The following is a 15,934-nucleotide window of genomic DNA, read 5'->3' on the forward strand; positions in this document are numbered from 1 at the left end:
GTTTTGCTGAACTATGAAATATTTTGGGTGCAGTGTGTTTTTTACATGCAGGTATAACAGAATAGCTTTAGTGTTTGTTTGTTTTTAACTTGAGTATGAACTTATACAAAAAGCAGCAAGATATTAAAAAACAGTTTTATTGATTAAAAACACGCTATATCGGATTTATATCGGTATCGGCCGATATCCAAATTTATGATATCGGTATCGGACATAAAAAAGTGGTATCGTGCCATCTCTAAAGTAGAAGTACAGACTGAACTTCTGTACTCAAAGTAAAAACAGTACCGGCTCAGAAATGTGCTCAGAGTAGGAGGACGTTTCTACCACCTGTTTTATGCAAAGCTAACTGAACCCTGTGTTATATTATATGTTAAAATAAAATAATATTAGTACGTGGGAATGAAAACTTTCAGTCTAATTATTGTTATAGTGAACGTACTCAGCTTGAATCAGTTAAGTAGAACATGAGCAGAGAAAGAGAAGGAGAATAGAAATCTTTATTTTCTGTTGCCTCGATTGTGGACTTTGTGTCTAAACAGGAAAATGAGTCTGGAAGAGGTTAAAGAAACCTCAGGTTCAGCAGGTGGGGAAAGTAAAATCAGCTGTAGTGTCTCAGTGTGGGGAAAGAATCAAACTCGCAATCATTTCTACCGAGAGCTTCAGCAGATGTTCTTCAGCTGCTCTCTGTGGATTTACAAACCTGAATCCATCCAGATGTCTCACAGCTATCAAGGCTGATTTCATCCTCTGCACTGACAGCACACTGTTTATGTTAACTTCATGTTAGACAGCCACTGTGCAGCAGACTCACCTGTTCATCCTGCACTAACCTGCAGCCTTTAAATAACAGTCAGTCTGTTTAGCAGCAGCTTTATGAACAAACATCATGTGACGCGTACAGATTTAACAACACTTCCATGTGAGCTTTAAACGAGCATCCTTCCTGTGACTCTAAGCTCTCTGCTTCCTCTCCTCCTTTCTTATCTGTCTCCATCTCTGAGTGAACGTAGCTCTCTGTCTTTTCTGTCCCTGTCAAATAAGCAGCTGGACTTTAGCTGCAGCACACTGTGGGACAAACTGCACACAGTTTGTGTGTTTGCTGGTGTTTGTTGAGTTCATAGAAACACTGCAGGTAATCTGTGTTTACTGGTTTCTGAGGCAGTGGAGGAGATTAGTGAGGTCAGCAGTCTGTAGCATAAATGTTGACCTGCAGACGAACGATCAGTGATACAGACGATGAATCTGCTGGAACACAAAAACCTGAAACATGCTGTCATTCCTTTCAGTCTCCAGTCCAGCAGAAGCTCAGCTCAGCTCCGCCCCTTCATGGTGAGTACTTATGAGGTCACAAAGTGCCATCAGACCACACTGAACCTGAAACCTGATGTTTTATGTAACTGGTCCTCAGGTTCAGTGACTGCCTCTGCTCCCAGCTTGACCAGTGCTCCCAGTCACAGAGGAGAGCTCCGTCACTCGTCCCCTCCTCAGTTGACTCTGAACAAAAAAGTACGAGACTGTTTCTGTCAGTCAGACGCTTCGTTTAAGACGGGATTTTGTGCTGTTTGATGGTGTTTATGGTTTCATTTTTCATGTGTGAACGACATGCATAACCACAGACATCAGAGTAAAGTAACGTGTTCTTCCTCCTGCCCAGCTCCTCCCGCCTGATTCTCCTTCACCCAGACTGTCGCCCATACACGAAGGTATGAACCACCTCTGTTCAAGAAACAGGCAACTATTCAGACAGCATCACCTGCATACAGAGACACTCGCAGGTCATTATCACTGAAATGATTTCATAATCGTAACAACAACATCACGCTCCGTCTGCATGGGTGTTAAAAATAAAGGATCATTTACTTTGAGCTGCATCCTTTCCACATTATTCCACTGCACATCTGTACTGTGAGCACAGCTGTGTGCTGCCCCCGTGCTTTCAGAGAGGACAAAGTCCAGGGTTTCCGACGATGAACTGAGGGGCTGCACACGATTCGATCTGAAGTCCGAGAATAAAAATATGTGGAGACGAGCAGACACTTCATCCCACCAAGAATAACTGCACAGATGAAATTACCTGTAAATGCTTCACTCAGGATGATGTTGGTGGTCTTCATCGCTTTCTGATCTTCTACTTACTGCAAACATGAAGGAAAAAAATCCCAGATATGAGCCATAAATACCAATATTTAATGGTCGTACTTGCAGGAACCGAGGGAAACTCTGTTTAGTATCTTTCCACAGATGCCACTGCAGCAAAACTTTTCTTTACACACAGGAAGTTTTACTGCAGTGTTGTTAGCCTCCAGAGGCGAAATCCACAGCAAAGTGCACTTCAGAGTGTTGGGTGGAGGCTTCAAAGGGTTCTAACGTAAATCTGATTTCTAAAGAGCGTAAAAGAGATGTGTCCAGATTCTCTCCTTGTGCTTTGAACGCCACACTAACATGTAGAGGAACTGTGAGCTCTGACTGGCTGGTTTAGAGGCGGAGCTTAGACTCTGACCAATAAAATGCTAACGGTTAAAAAGATGCGTTTTTAAAAAAAATAATAATCATCCATACCGGCGCACCTGATGAGTCTTGAGCTGCCTTTCACTCTTCTTCTTCTCTCATTTCTGCAGCAGAGAAACCTTCTGCTTTCACCGTTGGTCGTTTCCAGGTCACGCCCTCTAAACACGGTCAGGCTGCCACCCAGCGGGAGCAACGGTCCATCAGTCAGGCCACGCCCACTGCTCACTCCCCGCCTCCTCACAGGAAGAACCAATCAGAGAGTGACACAGAAAGCAGCACAGAAAGCAGCGGATCAGAGAGCAGCATCAGCACAGTGACCCTCGCCCCAGTTATTAACAAGAACGCCAACCCGGGAGGTCAGGAGGAGAGGAGCAGCAGAGAGGAGGAGGGCACCCAGAAAAGGAGGGAGGAGGAGGAGAGGAAGAGGAGAGGAGGCCGCAGGCTGAACGTCAGTCTGTGGGAGGGGACAGCACGGAGTCGCTCTGCGACCTACAGCTCTGACGATTCTGACAGAGAGAATGGAGAGATGTGGGAGGAGCTACAGCAACTACGAGAAAGGTGATTGGTAAATGAATGAATGAATTTGTTTTTCATTTGTGGTTCATGATTCTGCTGATCTGGATGTTTAGTCATTGAAACATGAACGAGTCGGTAAGTACTCCTTATTTTTATTTACCAACATACAAACACACCGCAGTGTTTCTGGTTCTCCATGGTTACCATTTATTCATCCATCCATCCATCTTCATCCGCTTTATCCGAGGCCGGGTCGCGGGGGCAGCAGCCTAAGCAGAGAGGCCCAGACCTCCCTCTCCCCAGCCACCTCCTCCAGCTTATCCGGGGGAACACCAAGGCGTTCCCAGACCAGCCGAGAGATATAATCTCTCCAGCGTGTCCTGGGTCTGCCCCGGGGCCTCCTCCCGGTGGGACATGCCCGGAACACCTCACCCAGGAGGCGCCCAGGAGGCATCCTTGTCAGATGCCCGAACCACCTCAGCTGGCTCCTTTCGATGTGGAGCAGCAGCTGCTCTACTCTGAGCCCCTCCCGGATGGCCGAACTTCTCACCCTATCTCTAAGGGAGAGGCCAGCCACCCTTCGGAGGAAGCTCATTTCTGCCGCTTGTATCCGCGATCTCGTTCTTTCGGTCACTACCCACAGCTCGTGACCATAGGTGAGGGTAGGGACGTAGATCGACCGGTAAATTGAGAGCTTCGCTTTTACACTCAGCTCCCTCTTCACCACGACGGACCGGTGCAGCGTCCGCATTACTGCAGCTGCAGCCCCAATCCGTCTGTCGATCTCCGGCTCCCTTCTCCCATCACTCGCGAACAAGACCCCGAGATACTTGAACTCCTCCACTTGGGGCAGGAACTCATCCCCGACCCGGAGTGGGCACTCCACCCTTTTCCGGCTGAGAACCATGGCCTCAGATTTGGAGGTGCTGATCCTCATTCCCGCTGCTTCACACTCGGCCGCGAACCGTTCCTGTGCGAGCTGGAGGCTCTCACCCGATGAAGCCAACAGAACCACATCATCCGCAAAAATCAGAGATGAGATTCTGAGGCCACCAAAGCGAAAGCCCTCCGCCACTTGGCTGCGCCTAGAAATCCTGTCCATAAAAATTATGAACAGAACCGGAGACAAAGGGCAGCCCTGGCGGAGCCCATCACCCACCGGGAACAAGTCCGACTTATTGCCGGCAATGCGAACCAAGCTCTTGCAACGGTTGTATAGGGATCGAATGGCCCATAGCAATGGGCCAGACACCCCATACTCCCGCAACACCTCCCACAGGACACCCCGAGGGACACGGTCGAATGCCTTCTCCAAGTCCACAAAACACATGTAGACTGGTTGGGCAAACTTCCATGCACCCTCAAGTATCCTCGAGAGGATAAAGAGCTGGTCCAGTGTTCCACAACCAGGGCGAAAACCGCATTGTTCCTCCTGTATCCGAGGTTCGACTAGCGGACGAACTCTCCTCTCCAGCACCCTGGCATAGACTTTCCCAGGGAGGCTGAGGAGTGTGATCCCCCTGTAGTTGGAACACACCCTCCGGTCCCCCTTCTTAAAGATGGGGACCACCACCCCGGTCTGCCAGTCCACAGGTACTGCCCCTGATCTCCACGCAACATTGCAGAGGCGTGTCAACCAGGACAGCCCTACAACGTCCAGAGCCTTCAGGAACTCGGGGCGGACCTCATCAACACCAGGGGCTCTGCCACCAAGGAGTTGTTTAACTGCCTCAGTGACCTCGCCCCCGGAAATTGGCGGGTCATTCCCCTCATCCCCAGACTCTGCTTCCTCCTCGGAAGACGTGTCAGTGGGATTAAGGAGGTCCTCGAAGTATTCCTTCCACCGCCTGACAATTTTCTCAGTCGACGTCAGCAGCGCTCCGCCAGCACTATACACAGTGCAGGTAGAGCACCGCTTTCCCCTCCTGAGACGCCTGACGGTTTGCCAGAATCTCTTCGAGGCAGTCCGAAAGTCTTTTTCCATGGCCTCTCCGAACTCCTCCCACACCCGAGTTTTTGCTTCAGCCACTGCCCGAGCCGCATTCCGCTTGGCCTGTCGATACCTGTCGGCTGCCTCCGGAGTCCCACAGGCTAACCAAGCCCGATAGGACTTGGTTAGCCACCAGGACTTCTTCAGCCTGGTGGCTCCCTTCAACTCTGGGGTTACCATTTATTCCATTATTATTATTATTCCATCACTACAAATGCAGTGACGTTACTTGGCCAGCAGGTGTCACCATCCTTCATACGGTGACTCATATTTCAACATTGAAACTTAAAAGTGAGTCAGAAAGGGCTCTTTCCCGTTGACTCGTTGCTACATGGACGTCGTTCGCCAGGTTCAGTGTTACAGAAAGAAATAAGACAAATGGTGTCCAGTCTGTCTCCAACACACATCTGCTTTATCGTTCTTTATGTCTCCTGAGTCCTTTTCTAACTCCTCCTTCTTTCTCCCAGACACCTGATGGAGGTGCAGAACCTGCAGATCAGTCAGAAGCAAGAGATCGAGGAGCTGTACCGGAGGAAGGGGAAAGTCCTGCCCCCTGGAGTCGTTCCTCCCGCCGCCATGTTGAACAGCCGGCAGCGGCGCCTCTCCATGTCTGGAAACAATCCCTCCTCTCGCAGGCTGGATATGCTGCCCCCTGCAGGTGGGAGGACTCCTGGCAGCCTGCAGAATAACAGACTAATGGAAGTCATTTAATACTGAATCATCTGTGTGTGTGTGTGTGTGTGTGTGTGTGTGTAGGTATCATGAGGAGAACCTCGATCAGCAGCAGCAGCAGTGGATCTCAGGAGAGAGCAGGGAAAGGCGTGACCTTTGCCCCCGAGCACGGCAGCAAGGTGAGTGTTTGAGACAGTCAGGAAAAGTTCAGTAAATCTGGACTTTAGTTTTTAGTCTTTAAAACTTTACCATCAGGCTCAAGTCACATCTGGAGCTTCGTGTCTTATTTTCACTCTCATGAAGTCGGTTATGAGCAGCTGACTGTTGTCCTTACGTAACACTTTGCTGCAGGTTCCCACACACACATTCATACAAACACCTCTAACCTGACTGTATCACTCTGACGGATTCATCGGCGCAACTCGGTTCAGTATCTTTCCACGTCCTGAGCCACAGACGCCACTGCAGCAAAACACTTCTTTACACACAGGAAGTTTTACTGCAGTGTTGTTAGCCTCCAGAGGCGAAATCCACAGACCAGCAGAGTCCACTTCAGAGTGTTGGGTGGAGGCTTCAACGTAAATCTGATTCCTGAAGAACGTAAAAGAGATGTGTCCAGATTCTCTCCTTGTGCTTTGAACGCCACACTAACATGTAGAGGAACTGTGAGCTCTGACTGGCTGGTTTAGAGGCGGAGCTTAGACTCTGACCAATAAAATGCTAACAGTTAAAAAGACGCGTTTTAACAGCTTTTCTTAAAAATAATCATCATCCATACCGGCGCACCTGATGAGTGTTCATCAGCAGGAAGAAGAGAAAATATCACAGAAGAAGAGCAAACGCAGAGAACAGAGTGGATCACATGGTGTCTGAAGGACCAATCAGAGTGAATGTGGTCATCTTTGTCCGCATTAACGATGGTTCTGTTTATGTGGACGTCGTGTTTTCAGTGAGAAGCGTTTCCATCTCTGAACCGAGGAGACAGCCTCCACCTGTCACCATCTAACAGTGCAGCCTTTCTTCAGCTCGTAGCCATTGATCAGTGATCAACACGATTAATGATCAATGATGGTGGAACTGACAGCCTGTTGTTAGTCAGCGGTGCTACTTTCATCGTTATGTAAACATGTCAGTCAGCTGATGATGACAAGGAAACATTTCTCACTGAAAACGTTACGTTCATGACCATCACATTTAACTGACCTTTGACCTTTGTCTTCCAGTGAGTGAGGAGCTGCTGAAGATGAGAAGATGATCACGGTGATGATGAAGAGTAATCCGCAGTGCAATACTTTAATGTCTCGTAGTTTGAAGTGAACCTCTCAGCACTTTAGGAAGAAAGGTTGAACCTCAGAGGTCAAAGGTCATCAGACAACTAGCTGCAGCTGTTCGGCTTCAAAGAGAAGCTGAGGGTCAAGTGGTGAGCTGCGCCCACAAACATGAGATTATAGAATCTGCTGCAAACCTTTTAAACTTTATGAGTTTTGTTGTGATGAGTGTGGAAACTTTTCTGACCTCCACTGCCGCTCGTGTAGTCACAGGACGAGCCGAGGACGGTCTGTGTGTCTGGACGACCATGTGCCTTATCTATCATCATGTAGAGATGAATCCGTGTGAGACGCCGTCTCCGAGATTAAACGCGTGGACACATGAAGAGATGAAATTATAAATTTTAACAGTTTTGTTTTTTTGCTCCAGTTTAGAAAGTTTGTCCAGATTTTCCTCCTCATATTTGTCTTAAATAAAGTTTCCTGTCTGACAATGTGCTGATGTTTTTCTTTTCAAACTGAAAGGTCAGAGTGACGTCGTTACAGTGAAGTAATCAGCTGATTTCCAGCTGTTTGGGGCAGCAGGATTCCTGCATCAGAGATGCTGAGATGAGAAACTCGCTCTGCCTGCTGATCCAGGTTAGAGCAGCTGACTCGAGTTTCAGCTGCAGTGACACCTGGTGGTGGTGGGAGGTCATGACCTCTGTGTCCTGACATGACCCTTACGTCAACCTGAGCTGTGCAGGTGCTATGAACCAAAGACATACAAATTTTTTACTAATGAAGCAGACCCACAGACCTGCAAATCATTTACAGCTGTTCCAAAATAATAAATGATACAATAATAAAAAGGAGCCAGCTGAGGTGGTTCGGGCATCTGACAAGGATGCCTCCTGGGCGCCTCCTGGGTGAGGTGTTTGGGGCATGTCCCACCAGGAGGAGGCCCCGGGGCAGACCCAGGACACGCTGGAGAGATTATATCTCTCGGCTGGTCTGGGAACGCCTTGGTGTTCCCCCGGATAAGCTGGAGGAGGTGGCTGGGGAGAGGGAGGTCTGGGCTCTTCTGCTTAGGCTGCTGCCCCTTTATTTATTTATTTATCCAGGTAAAAAATCTCATTGAGATTAAAAATCTCATTTCCAAGAGAGACCTGGCATCATAGCAACAAAAGTCACATACCACATAGGTATATAACATTTAAAACAAATACAATATCCCATACAAACATGTGTAAAATATACAATAACAACCCGGGAGGTCGCAGATAACAAATTTATCTGCGACCCGGCCCCGGATAAAGCAGATGAAGAAGATGGATGGATGGAATATAATAATAAAAATGAATGAATACAAAGGTCAGGCTTGAGGGCGACGTCTCGGCTTTTTTTATTGCTCCTCATAAAACAGGACATGGAGAAGATAGCTGATTGCTTCATGTTTTTAAAACCTTTTAAGAACAGAAATGAAAAGAAAGAATAAAGATGTAATTCAGTTTTATTTATACAGCATCAAATCACAACAACAGTCGCCTCAAAGTGCTTTATACTATGAGGTAGATCCTACAATAATACATACAGAGAAAAACCCAACAATCATATGACCCCCTATGAGCAGCACTTTGGCGACAGCGGGAAGGAAAAACTCCCTTTTAACAGGAAGAAACCTCCAGCAGAACCAGGCTCAGGGAGGGGCGGGGCCATCTGCTGAGCCAGTGGTTGTTGTAAACAAACTTATAGCAGCATCTGTACATCATGTTTTTAAATCCATAACAGAAGTCTGTATTTCTCACAGCCAAAGCAGAAAACAAAGAACCACATGAAACAGAAATAAGATGGAGCAAACAGGTGTGGGTTCATCAGAACGGTGTGGGCCCCAAGGTTGGAGCCACTGACACCTGTGGCTGTGGGAGGGGCTATTAAATGATGGACAGATGTAACCCATAAGGTCACGTTGGTGTAGAGGCCCGACTTCGTGTTCATGAATGTGACGGCAGCTCTGAGGTCCTGCTGAGCTCATTGTATTAAAACTCTGAGTCATGTTTTTACTTTTGGTATCACATTTGGGGATTCCCCACTCAGTTTTTACTTTCATTTGGTACCCGTCCAGGTACTTTACCATACTTCAGCCAATCAGAGACCTGCAGCATAGTGGCGTGCCATGACCAAAGGTCTATTCTATTCTATTCTATTCTATTCTACAGACTGCACAGGGTCAGAGCAGACGTTTTGGAGCAGGTAAGCAGATATTTTGTCTTTCTGAAAAGTTCCTTTGTTAGTTTGTCCACATGATGAGCAGGCTGGTCCATCGCTGGACATTCATACATTATGGTGTAAATGTCATCAACATTTTTACCAGCCGTTGAGAGCAGGTGATGCACATGAAGTATGAATACAAACAGCAGCTAGTTGTTGTTGGGATTTTATTGAGGTTTGAATCAGACAAACAAACGACGTCTATGACGCAGCAACGTTCTTCGGTCAGTTTGAGGACGCCGGTGTGCAAAGAGTGTTTGTTGCCTAGCAACGAAATTATCTTTAACTGAACTCTGATCATTTTCACTACAAACTTTTTAAAATACTGAAGATAAACCAAGAGTCTATATTTATTTAGCTGAGATCTGACCAACATGATGTTGATTTTTAACCACAGCAAGCGCCTGAAGGACAACGCTAAAGACAGTCAAGCTTCTGAGGAGATGGAGAGAGACGAGGAACTGGAGTAAGTCTGGAAGCAAAGAGTGAAATGAAACGAGGAGATTTTGGCTTTATTTTGTTTCAGGATCCATCTGTGGACAGATTAAATGTTTGTTGTGCTTAAAATGTTTTTTCCATAATTCCTGTTTCAGAAGATCGTTTCAGAGGTTACGCGTATTTAAACACTACAGAGCAGACAGACTGAGCAGCTGTGATGAAAGGCAAAGGCTGACAAAGCTGGCAATGAGAAGCTGCACAGATGAAGTCGTCCTGCAGTGGCTGAGAAAAAACTCAGAGTCTGACGCCTTCAGCAAACTCACAGACGTGTTTGACTTCCTGAAGAAACGCATTGATGAGGAGGAGAAGAAGAACCACAGCGATGATGTTCACATCACCTTTATGGCTCATGGAGCAATCAGAGACTTCATGATCCCAGCCAGCTGTTACCTGCCTCTGCCCACCATCACTGACGTGCTCCTGTATTCTCCCTGGAACTGCGTCACTTCTGGTTTAGCGTACGGTATCGCTACAGGAAAACTGAGGCCTCAGCACAGAGTTTTTTCCTGTAACAATAAAGAAAGCTGTACGATTCCTGATGACAAACATCGACCTGTGAACCTGCCAGATCACTGGAACTCACTGAAGAAAGCTGGAGCACAGATGGTCCCAAACATCATGGTTAGCCCTCTTAGAGATGATGATGGAGTGTGGAAATACTTTGAGTCTCTCTCAGCTAAACACGGCCCACCAGGAAGGAACCGCATCGTCATCCCGTTCATCCTCCCAGGACGGGAATATGAAAGCGTCCCGTTCTCCGTGGTGACCTTGGCTCTGTCCCTGGTGCTCCTCTCCTCCAGGTTTAAAGCCACTCTTCACTTCTCTGGTTGTCTCAGAGATCACTCTACTGGAGCGAAATTTGACAGGAAGTATCTTCAGGAGCAGTACGCCTGCACCATCGACAACAGCTGGATGGAATGTTCACCTGAAGCTTTCAGATGATGATAAATGCTGCCTGTGTTAGACATGTTTGTGGACATTTTAGTGTAAAGATGAAGATGAAATGATAAAAGTAATTTTTCTATATTTGAGGCTCAGATTCATGATGAATGGACTTGAATCATCATTTAGAAATGTTCCAACACCAGGTTTAAACTGACGTCTTCATTCAGTGTATCAGAAGCATATTTGGGTTTAAAGTGGTTCAGACACACCTGTTCATGATCTGCTAACTTCTGTGGAGGTTATTAATATAAACAGACTCACCTGTTCTCGCTGCTCACAGGTGACGTGATACTGATTTATGTACATCAGGTTACATTGCACTGCGTGTTATACTTGTATAACTATGCATGTGACGAATAGAGAATCTTGAATCTTGTATTATGTAATATTTGGGTGTTTTATTGCTTCATGTGAGGGTTTAAATTCTGTACTAGAACAAAAAGTTCTGAGCCACAGCTTTCTAACTCTGAACCGTCTGTCACGTACCAAACATAGAAGTAACACAAGTCTACAAGTTGTACGTCTGTAGTTTCATGCCTGTAGACTCGGTAATTATTTCTGATCTTTTGTTATTGTAAACCATGAAAATGTGAAGATGATGTTGTTTAAATGAAGAAGAACAGGATGAAAACCTGAAGCTGCTCATTAAAAACAATATCGTTTATATAAAATGTGCCTCGATCACTGGAAGAACATGTTGATGGCAGATACATGGAGCTCCACATGTGGCGGCTTTAAGAAATCCCAGCAGTGTTTGAAACAAAGACTCTACAGATCAAACCCATGAAGTTTATAGTAGTTACATGTCAATAAATGCTTAGAGTGAACAACACACACGTGCATACACACAAAAACAGAGTTGCAATGCCACCAGGAGCAGGTTGTGCTTCAGTATCTTCCTCAAAGACATCTCCACTTGAGGAGTGATAGAGGACTGCAAACCCTACTGACGGCCCGGCCTGAGCCTCGTCTGATGAATTCAGATGTGAAGATGTGGTTACGCATCAGTAAAGAAGCATTATGTAAGAATCATTAAATCAGGTGACTTACAGGATCGGGATCTGTTTCATGGTCCAAACAGACACGTGACATGAACGTGATAAACTCACACAGCTGCTGTTGCTGAAGGCGTTCCTGTAAATGGTTTGGAAATCACCCCTGTGACTCTAGCAGTGCATGCCGTAGTTTCTCTTTCACTTGGTGACGCTCCAGGTGTTTCCCTCGTGCTACGTCAGACTGAGCCGGCCAATCAGATGAAGGATGCAGTTCATAAAGATCCTCCAAAGCTAGTACGATGAGGTCTTCTGTTTAGTGGCCTCTCTGACTCTGCATTCTCTATATCGTTATGATGATGATGATGTCATCATTAAGATGTAATGGCCCTTTCCCATTGGTATCTACTTGGAAAGACTCGGTGCGGTTTTCAGTGTTTTCCATTAGGTCATAGTACCGGGTACCAGGTACTTTTTAGCACCTTCTCGGCCAGGCTTCCAAGCGATCCGAGCAGGTACTAAAATGTGACGTTGTCATACTGCATGAAACCGATTGGCTGGTCAGTAGTGCCACTCGATGAGTCATGAGACAGTCTCATTTACAAAAATCAAAACTATGTTCGCTTTGATGTCCACCTTTGTTATCGTTGCATAATAATCACGTCCCGGGACATGTTGCTATGACAACAAGCTCACACACTGGGTTGTAACGGAAAACTAGTCGTGGCCAGTTGATCCAAGTAGCCCCCTAAATAGAAAGGGGGCTTAATCAGTGAGCTCATTCCTGAATGATGGCCTCATCAGTGGACTGAGCTCTACTGTCAGCAGGTTATTGATGTGCTGATGTCAACTTGACGAGCCACAGAAGAGTAACGAATTACAGAATCATGTTTTCATTTCATTCCTAAATTAATTTTTCATCATTTTCACAAATATTAATTATGCACCAATTTTCTGAATGTTGTCCTTGTCAAGAGACGTGGGACAGAGAGAGATCGTCCCCCGGCCACCCCCGTCATCACATTTAGCAGGAAAAAGGTCTAAACATCCAACTTTATGCATTAAAAAGGATCAGAACCAGCAACAGAACCACATCATCCGCGAAAAGCAGAGACCACCCAACTGAAAGCCTTCCACACTTGGCTACACCTAGAAATTCTGTCCATAAAAAGTTATGAACAGAAGCGGTGACAAAGGGCAGCCCTGGTAGAGCCCACCCACCGGGAACGCATTCAACTTATTGCCGGCTGTGCGGACCAAGCTCTTGCAACAGTTGTATAAGGATTGAATGTCCTGTTGCAATGGGCCAGACAGCACACTGTATCCGATGTTCGACTAATGGACGCACTCTCCTCTCCAGCACCCTGTCATAGACCTTCCCAGGGAGGCGGAGGAGTGTGATTCCCCTGTACTTGGAACACACCCTCCGGCCCCCCTTCTTAAAGATGGGGACCACCACCCCGGTCTGCTAATACAGAGGTAACGCCCCTGATCTCCACGCAACATTGTAGAAGCGTGTCAACCAAGAAAGCTCTTCAACATCCAGAGCCTTCAGAAACTCAGGGCAAACCTCATCCACCCCAGGGGCTCTGCCACCAAGGCCTCGTTTAACTGCCTCAGTGACAAAAATGTATCAATGAAATCTAATTAAAGTAAAGTTGCATAAACTGAATGAAACATGAGGTTGAGTATGTTCATATGTGACTGAATGCCATGGTCCTGGGTGTCTCCCAGTGTTTTGTGTTTGACTTATGTTTTCTGATTATTGGTACCCCTCAACAAATATAAATACAGATACAAACACCGGCTGCTTTGCACATCTCTACCTTCAACTGATTAGATGTTACATTATTGATTTTGACGTATTGTGACAGCTTGTGTACACTGCATGAGGAGGGTGTTAAAGTGTCTTGTGCTGTAGCGAGGCCAGAAGGATCAGGATGATATGAGAATGTGCTAACGAGTCCTGTCCCAGTCACTTAACGACAGTGTTGGTCAAGTTACTAGAAAAAAGTAATCAGTAACTAATTACTGATTACTTCCCCAAAAAAGTAATCCCGTTACTTTACTGATTACTTATTTTCAAAAGTAATTAATTACTTAGTTACTTAGTTACTTAGTTACTTTTAAAAACACGATTTACAACCTGAAGAGGTGATAAATAGATCTTTCAGCCCAGTTCTACTTTTTCTGCATAATCCATCATACAAAATGTAATCAAATGGAAAAGTCTCTTTTTAAAACTTGTTTTATCAGTTTTAATCTTTTAACTTTATGCATCAAGCAAAAATTTAATTATATGCAACTTTCTCTGACTGGAAGAAATTAGTTTAACATTTAAACCTATTTTCTGCACATTCCAGCACATAAAATAAAATATTTTTTGTGTTTACACTCAGTCTTTCAAATAGATGCAAGTAAAACACAGCAGAAAATAAATAAAGTCAAAGACTCAGCGGTCCTGTTGCTCTGTTTTCACCTGTAAAGCAGGAGTGGGGTAGGCGGAGGTTTACCCTGGTGCAGGTGTGCCGCAGCGGTCAGTGGAAGAATCCGCGAGTTTCTCTGTGAGTTTCCCATTACGTCGTAGCTACTCGCTGCTTTAGGTTTTTTCGCTGTAAAAAGAAGTTTTCTTCCCACGCACAGCGGACACTAATGTTTTTGTCACTTTTTATGGAATCAAACTCAAAGTAAGGTCAGTACTTCCACGCTTTAAACGCTGCACGCTCATACTCTCTCCCACACTCGATATGTGATCCACTGTTGATCTGCACACAGCTGTTGTCACGTACGTCGCACTCGCTTACGTCACTGTCATGAGACGTTCTCGCAAAAAAAAATCACGGTTTTAGTAACGCAGTAACGCAGCGTTCCTACGGGAAAGTAACAGTAATCTAATTACCATTTTTGCAATAGTAATCCCTTACTTTACTCGTTACTTGAAAAAAGTAATCAGATTACAGTAACGCGTAACCGGATTACAGTAACGCTACTGCCCATCTCTGCTTAACGATGTTGGGGGGGGGGGGGCTGATTCAACACGAATAACCCGAGGATAAAAACTCCTCTTGAGCCTCTGTTCTTGTTCGGATGGTGCAGAACCTTCTGCCTGATCTCAGAAGCTGGAACAGCTCGTTGCTGGGATGGGACGGGTCCTTCAAAATCGGAGTCGCTCTAGTCCAGCATCTCCTGACGTAAATGTCCTGTAGGGACGGGAGAGCAGTCCTGCGGCAGCGTTTTGCCGTACGGATCACTCTCTGAAGAGCTTTTTTATCCTTGACACAGCTGTTCCCGTACCAGGATGTGATGTTCTGTGTGAGGATGCTCTCCACAGCGCCTGCATAGAAAGTCCTGAGGATCACTGGAGAGACCCTGAACTTCCTATATAGCATGATCAATTGTATCAAACGCCTTTTTACAGTCTATAAAAACACCAACAGTACATTCCTTGTTATCTATTGCAGTAGATATCCCATCACTGCCATCAACGTGGGCCTTTTCGCTCTAAAGCCATATTGGTTATCACATAGGAGATTATGCTTCTCAATATATTTATCAAGTCTATTAACAAATAACTTTTCTAAAATGCGAAAGGTTGCGCTATATATTCTATAGCATTTTTAACTAATATCATGTCAATGCCCAAACAGTCAGTGGACTTTTTATTTTTAAATGTTTTAACAATGTTAATTATTTCTCTATGACTCACAGCACCAGTAAACGTGGAGGACACTTTCTGATGTTTATTTACATCGTTTTTATTTCTTGACTCTGGAATTTCTTTTGCTAAATTAAAGCCAACATGTACAAAGAAATCATTAAATTCATTCACGGCATGTTTTAAGCTTTAAGCTTTAAGTTGTAATGAAAGAAAGTACTGAAACTATTTTACAAAAAGCCTCCTTGCTCATAAAACACACCTTTGTAATTACAGTACTGGGTGAGTTACACCAATTAAAGTCCTACTTACTGTGTTTTCAAGTTAAATCTATATTTGAATAAGCTGCTGAACAACATTGTATCCATCCATCCATCCATCCATCCATCCATCCACCTTCTTCCGCTTATCCAGGGCCGTATTGTGTTAATACAGTATGTCAAAATAAAAAAAACCCTGTAAATTCAGGCAGGTGAGGTTGTGCTGAAAAGAATGACACAAACAAGGCAAAGATAAACAGTTTTTAAAGGTGAAACATAGAGTAAAATTAAAAGTAGTCGAAAACGGCCAATCATTCCCCAGACGGTTAAATCCTATGGATTCAGAATGGGATGTGATATCTGTGTGAAGGCAGATG

At 45.3% G+C, this 15,934-nt stretch overlaps 2 protein-coding genes across 5 annotated transcripts in view; both read left to right on the forward strand.

The window, feature by feature from the left end:
* Positions 1-7,453, forward strand: part of LOC120733488 (serine/threonine-protein kinase WNK4-like) — a 24,036-nt gene extending 16,583 nt beyond the window's left edge. For all 4 annotated transcript variants that reach the window (XM_040031727.1, XM_040031728.1, XM_040031730.1 and 1 more), the window contains 7 exons: positions 1,290-1,332; positions 1,412-1,509; positions 1,658-1,706; positions 2,622-3,069; positions 5,485-5,675; positions 5,774-5,868; positions 6,913-7,453. In XM_040031727.1, coding sequence (XP_039887661.1) covers positions 1,290-1,332; positions 1,412-1,509; positions 1,658-1,706; positions 2,622-3,069; positions 5,485-5,675; positions 5,774-5,868; positions 6,913-6,915 — 927 coding nt within the window. In that variant the 3' untranslated portion in view covers positions 6,916-7,453. The remainder of the gene's footprint in view (positions 1-1,289; positions 1,333-1,411; positions 1,510-1,657; positions 1,707-2,621; positions 3,070-5,484; positions 5,676-5,773; positions 5,869-6,912) is intronic.
* Positions 7,454-8,570: 1,117 nt separating this feature from the next.
* On the forward strand, positions 8,571-12,326 carry LOC120733490. Its single transcript, XM_040031731.1, has 3 exons — positions 8,571-9,189; positions 9,605-9,673; positions 9,801-12,326. Exons 1-3 carry the CDS (start codon positions 9,113-9,115, stop codon positions 10,645-10,647), a joined length of 993 nt encoding a protein of 330 aa, XP_039887665.1. The 5' UTR covers positions 8,571-9,112; the 3' UTR covers positions 10,648-12,326.
* The last annotated feature ends 3,608 nt before the right edge of the window (positions 12,327-15,934 follow it).

This window comes from Simochromis diagramma, unplaced genomic scaffold (assembly GCF_900408965.1).
Source record: "Simochromis diagramma unplaced genomic scaffold, fSimDia1.1 OVJJ01000228.1, whole genome shotgun sequence".
Classification (NCBI taxonomy): domain Eukaryota; kingdom Metazoa; phylum Chordata; class Actinopteri; order Cichliformes; family Cichlidae; genus Simochromis; species Simochromis diagramma.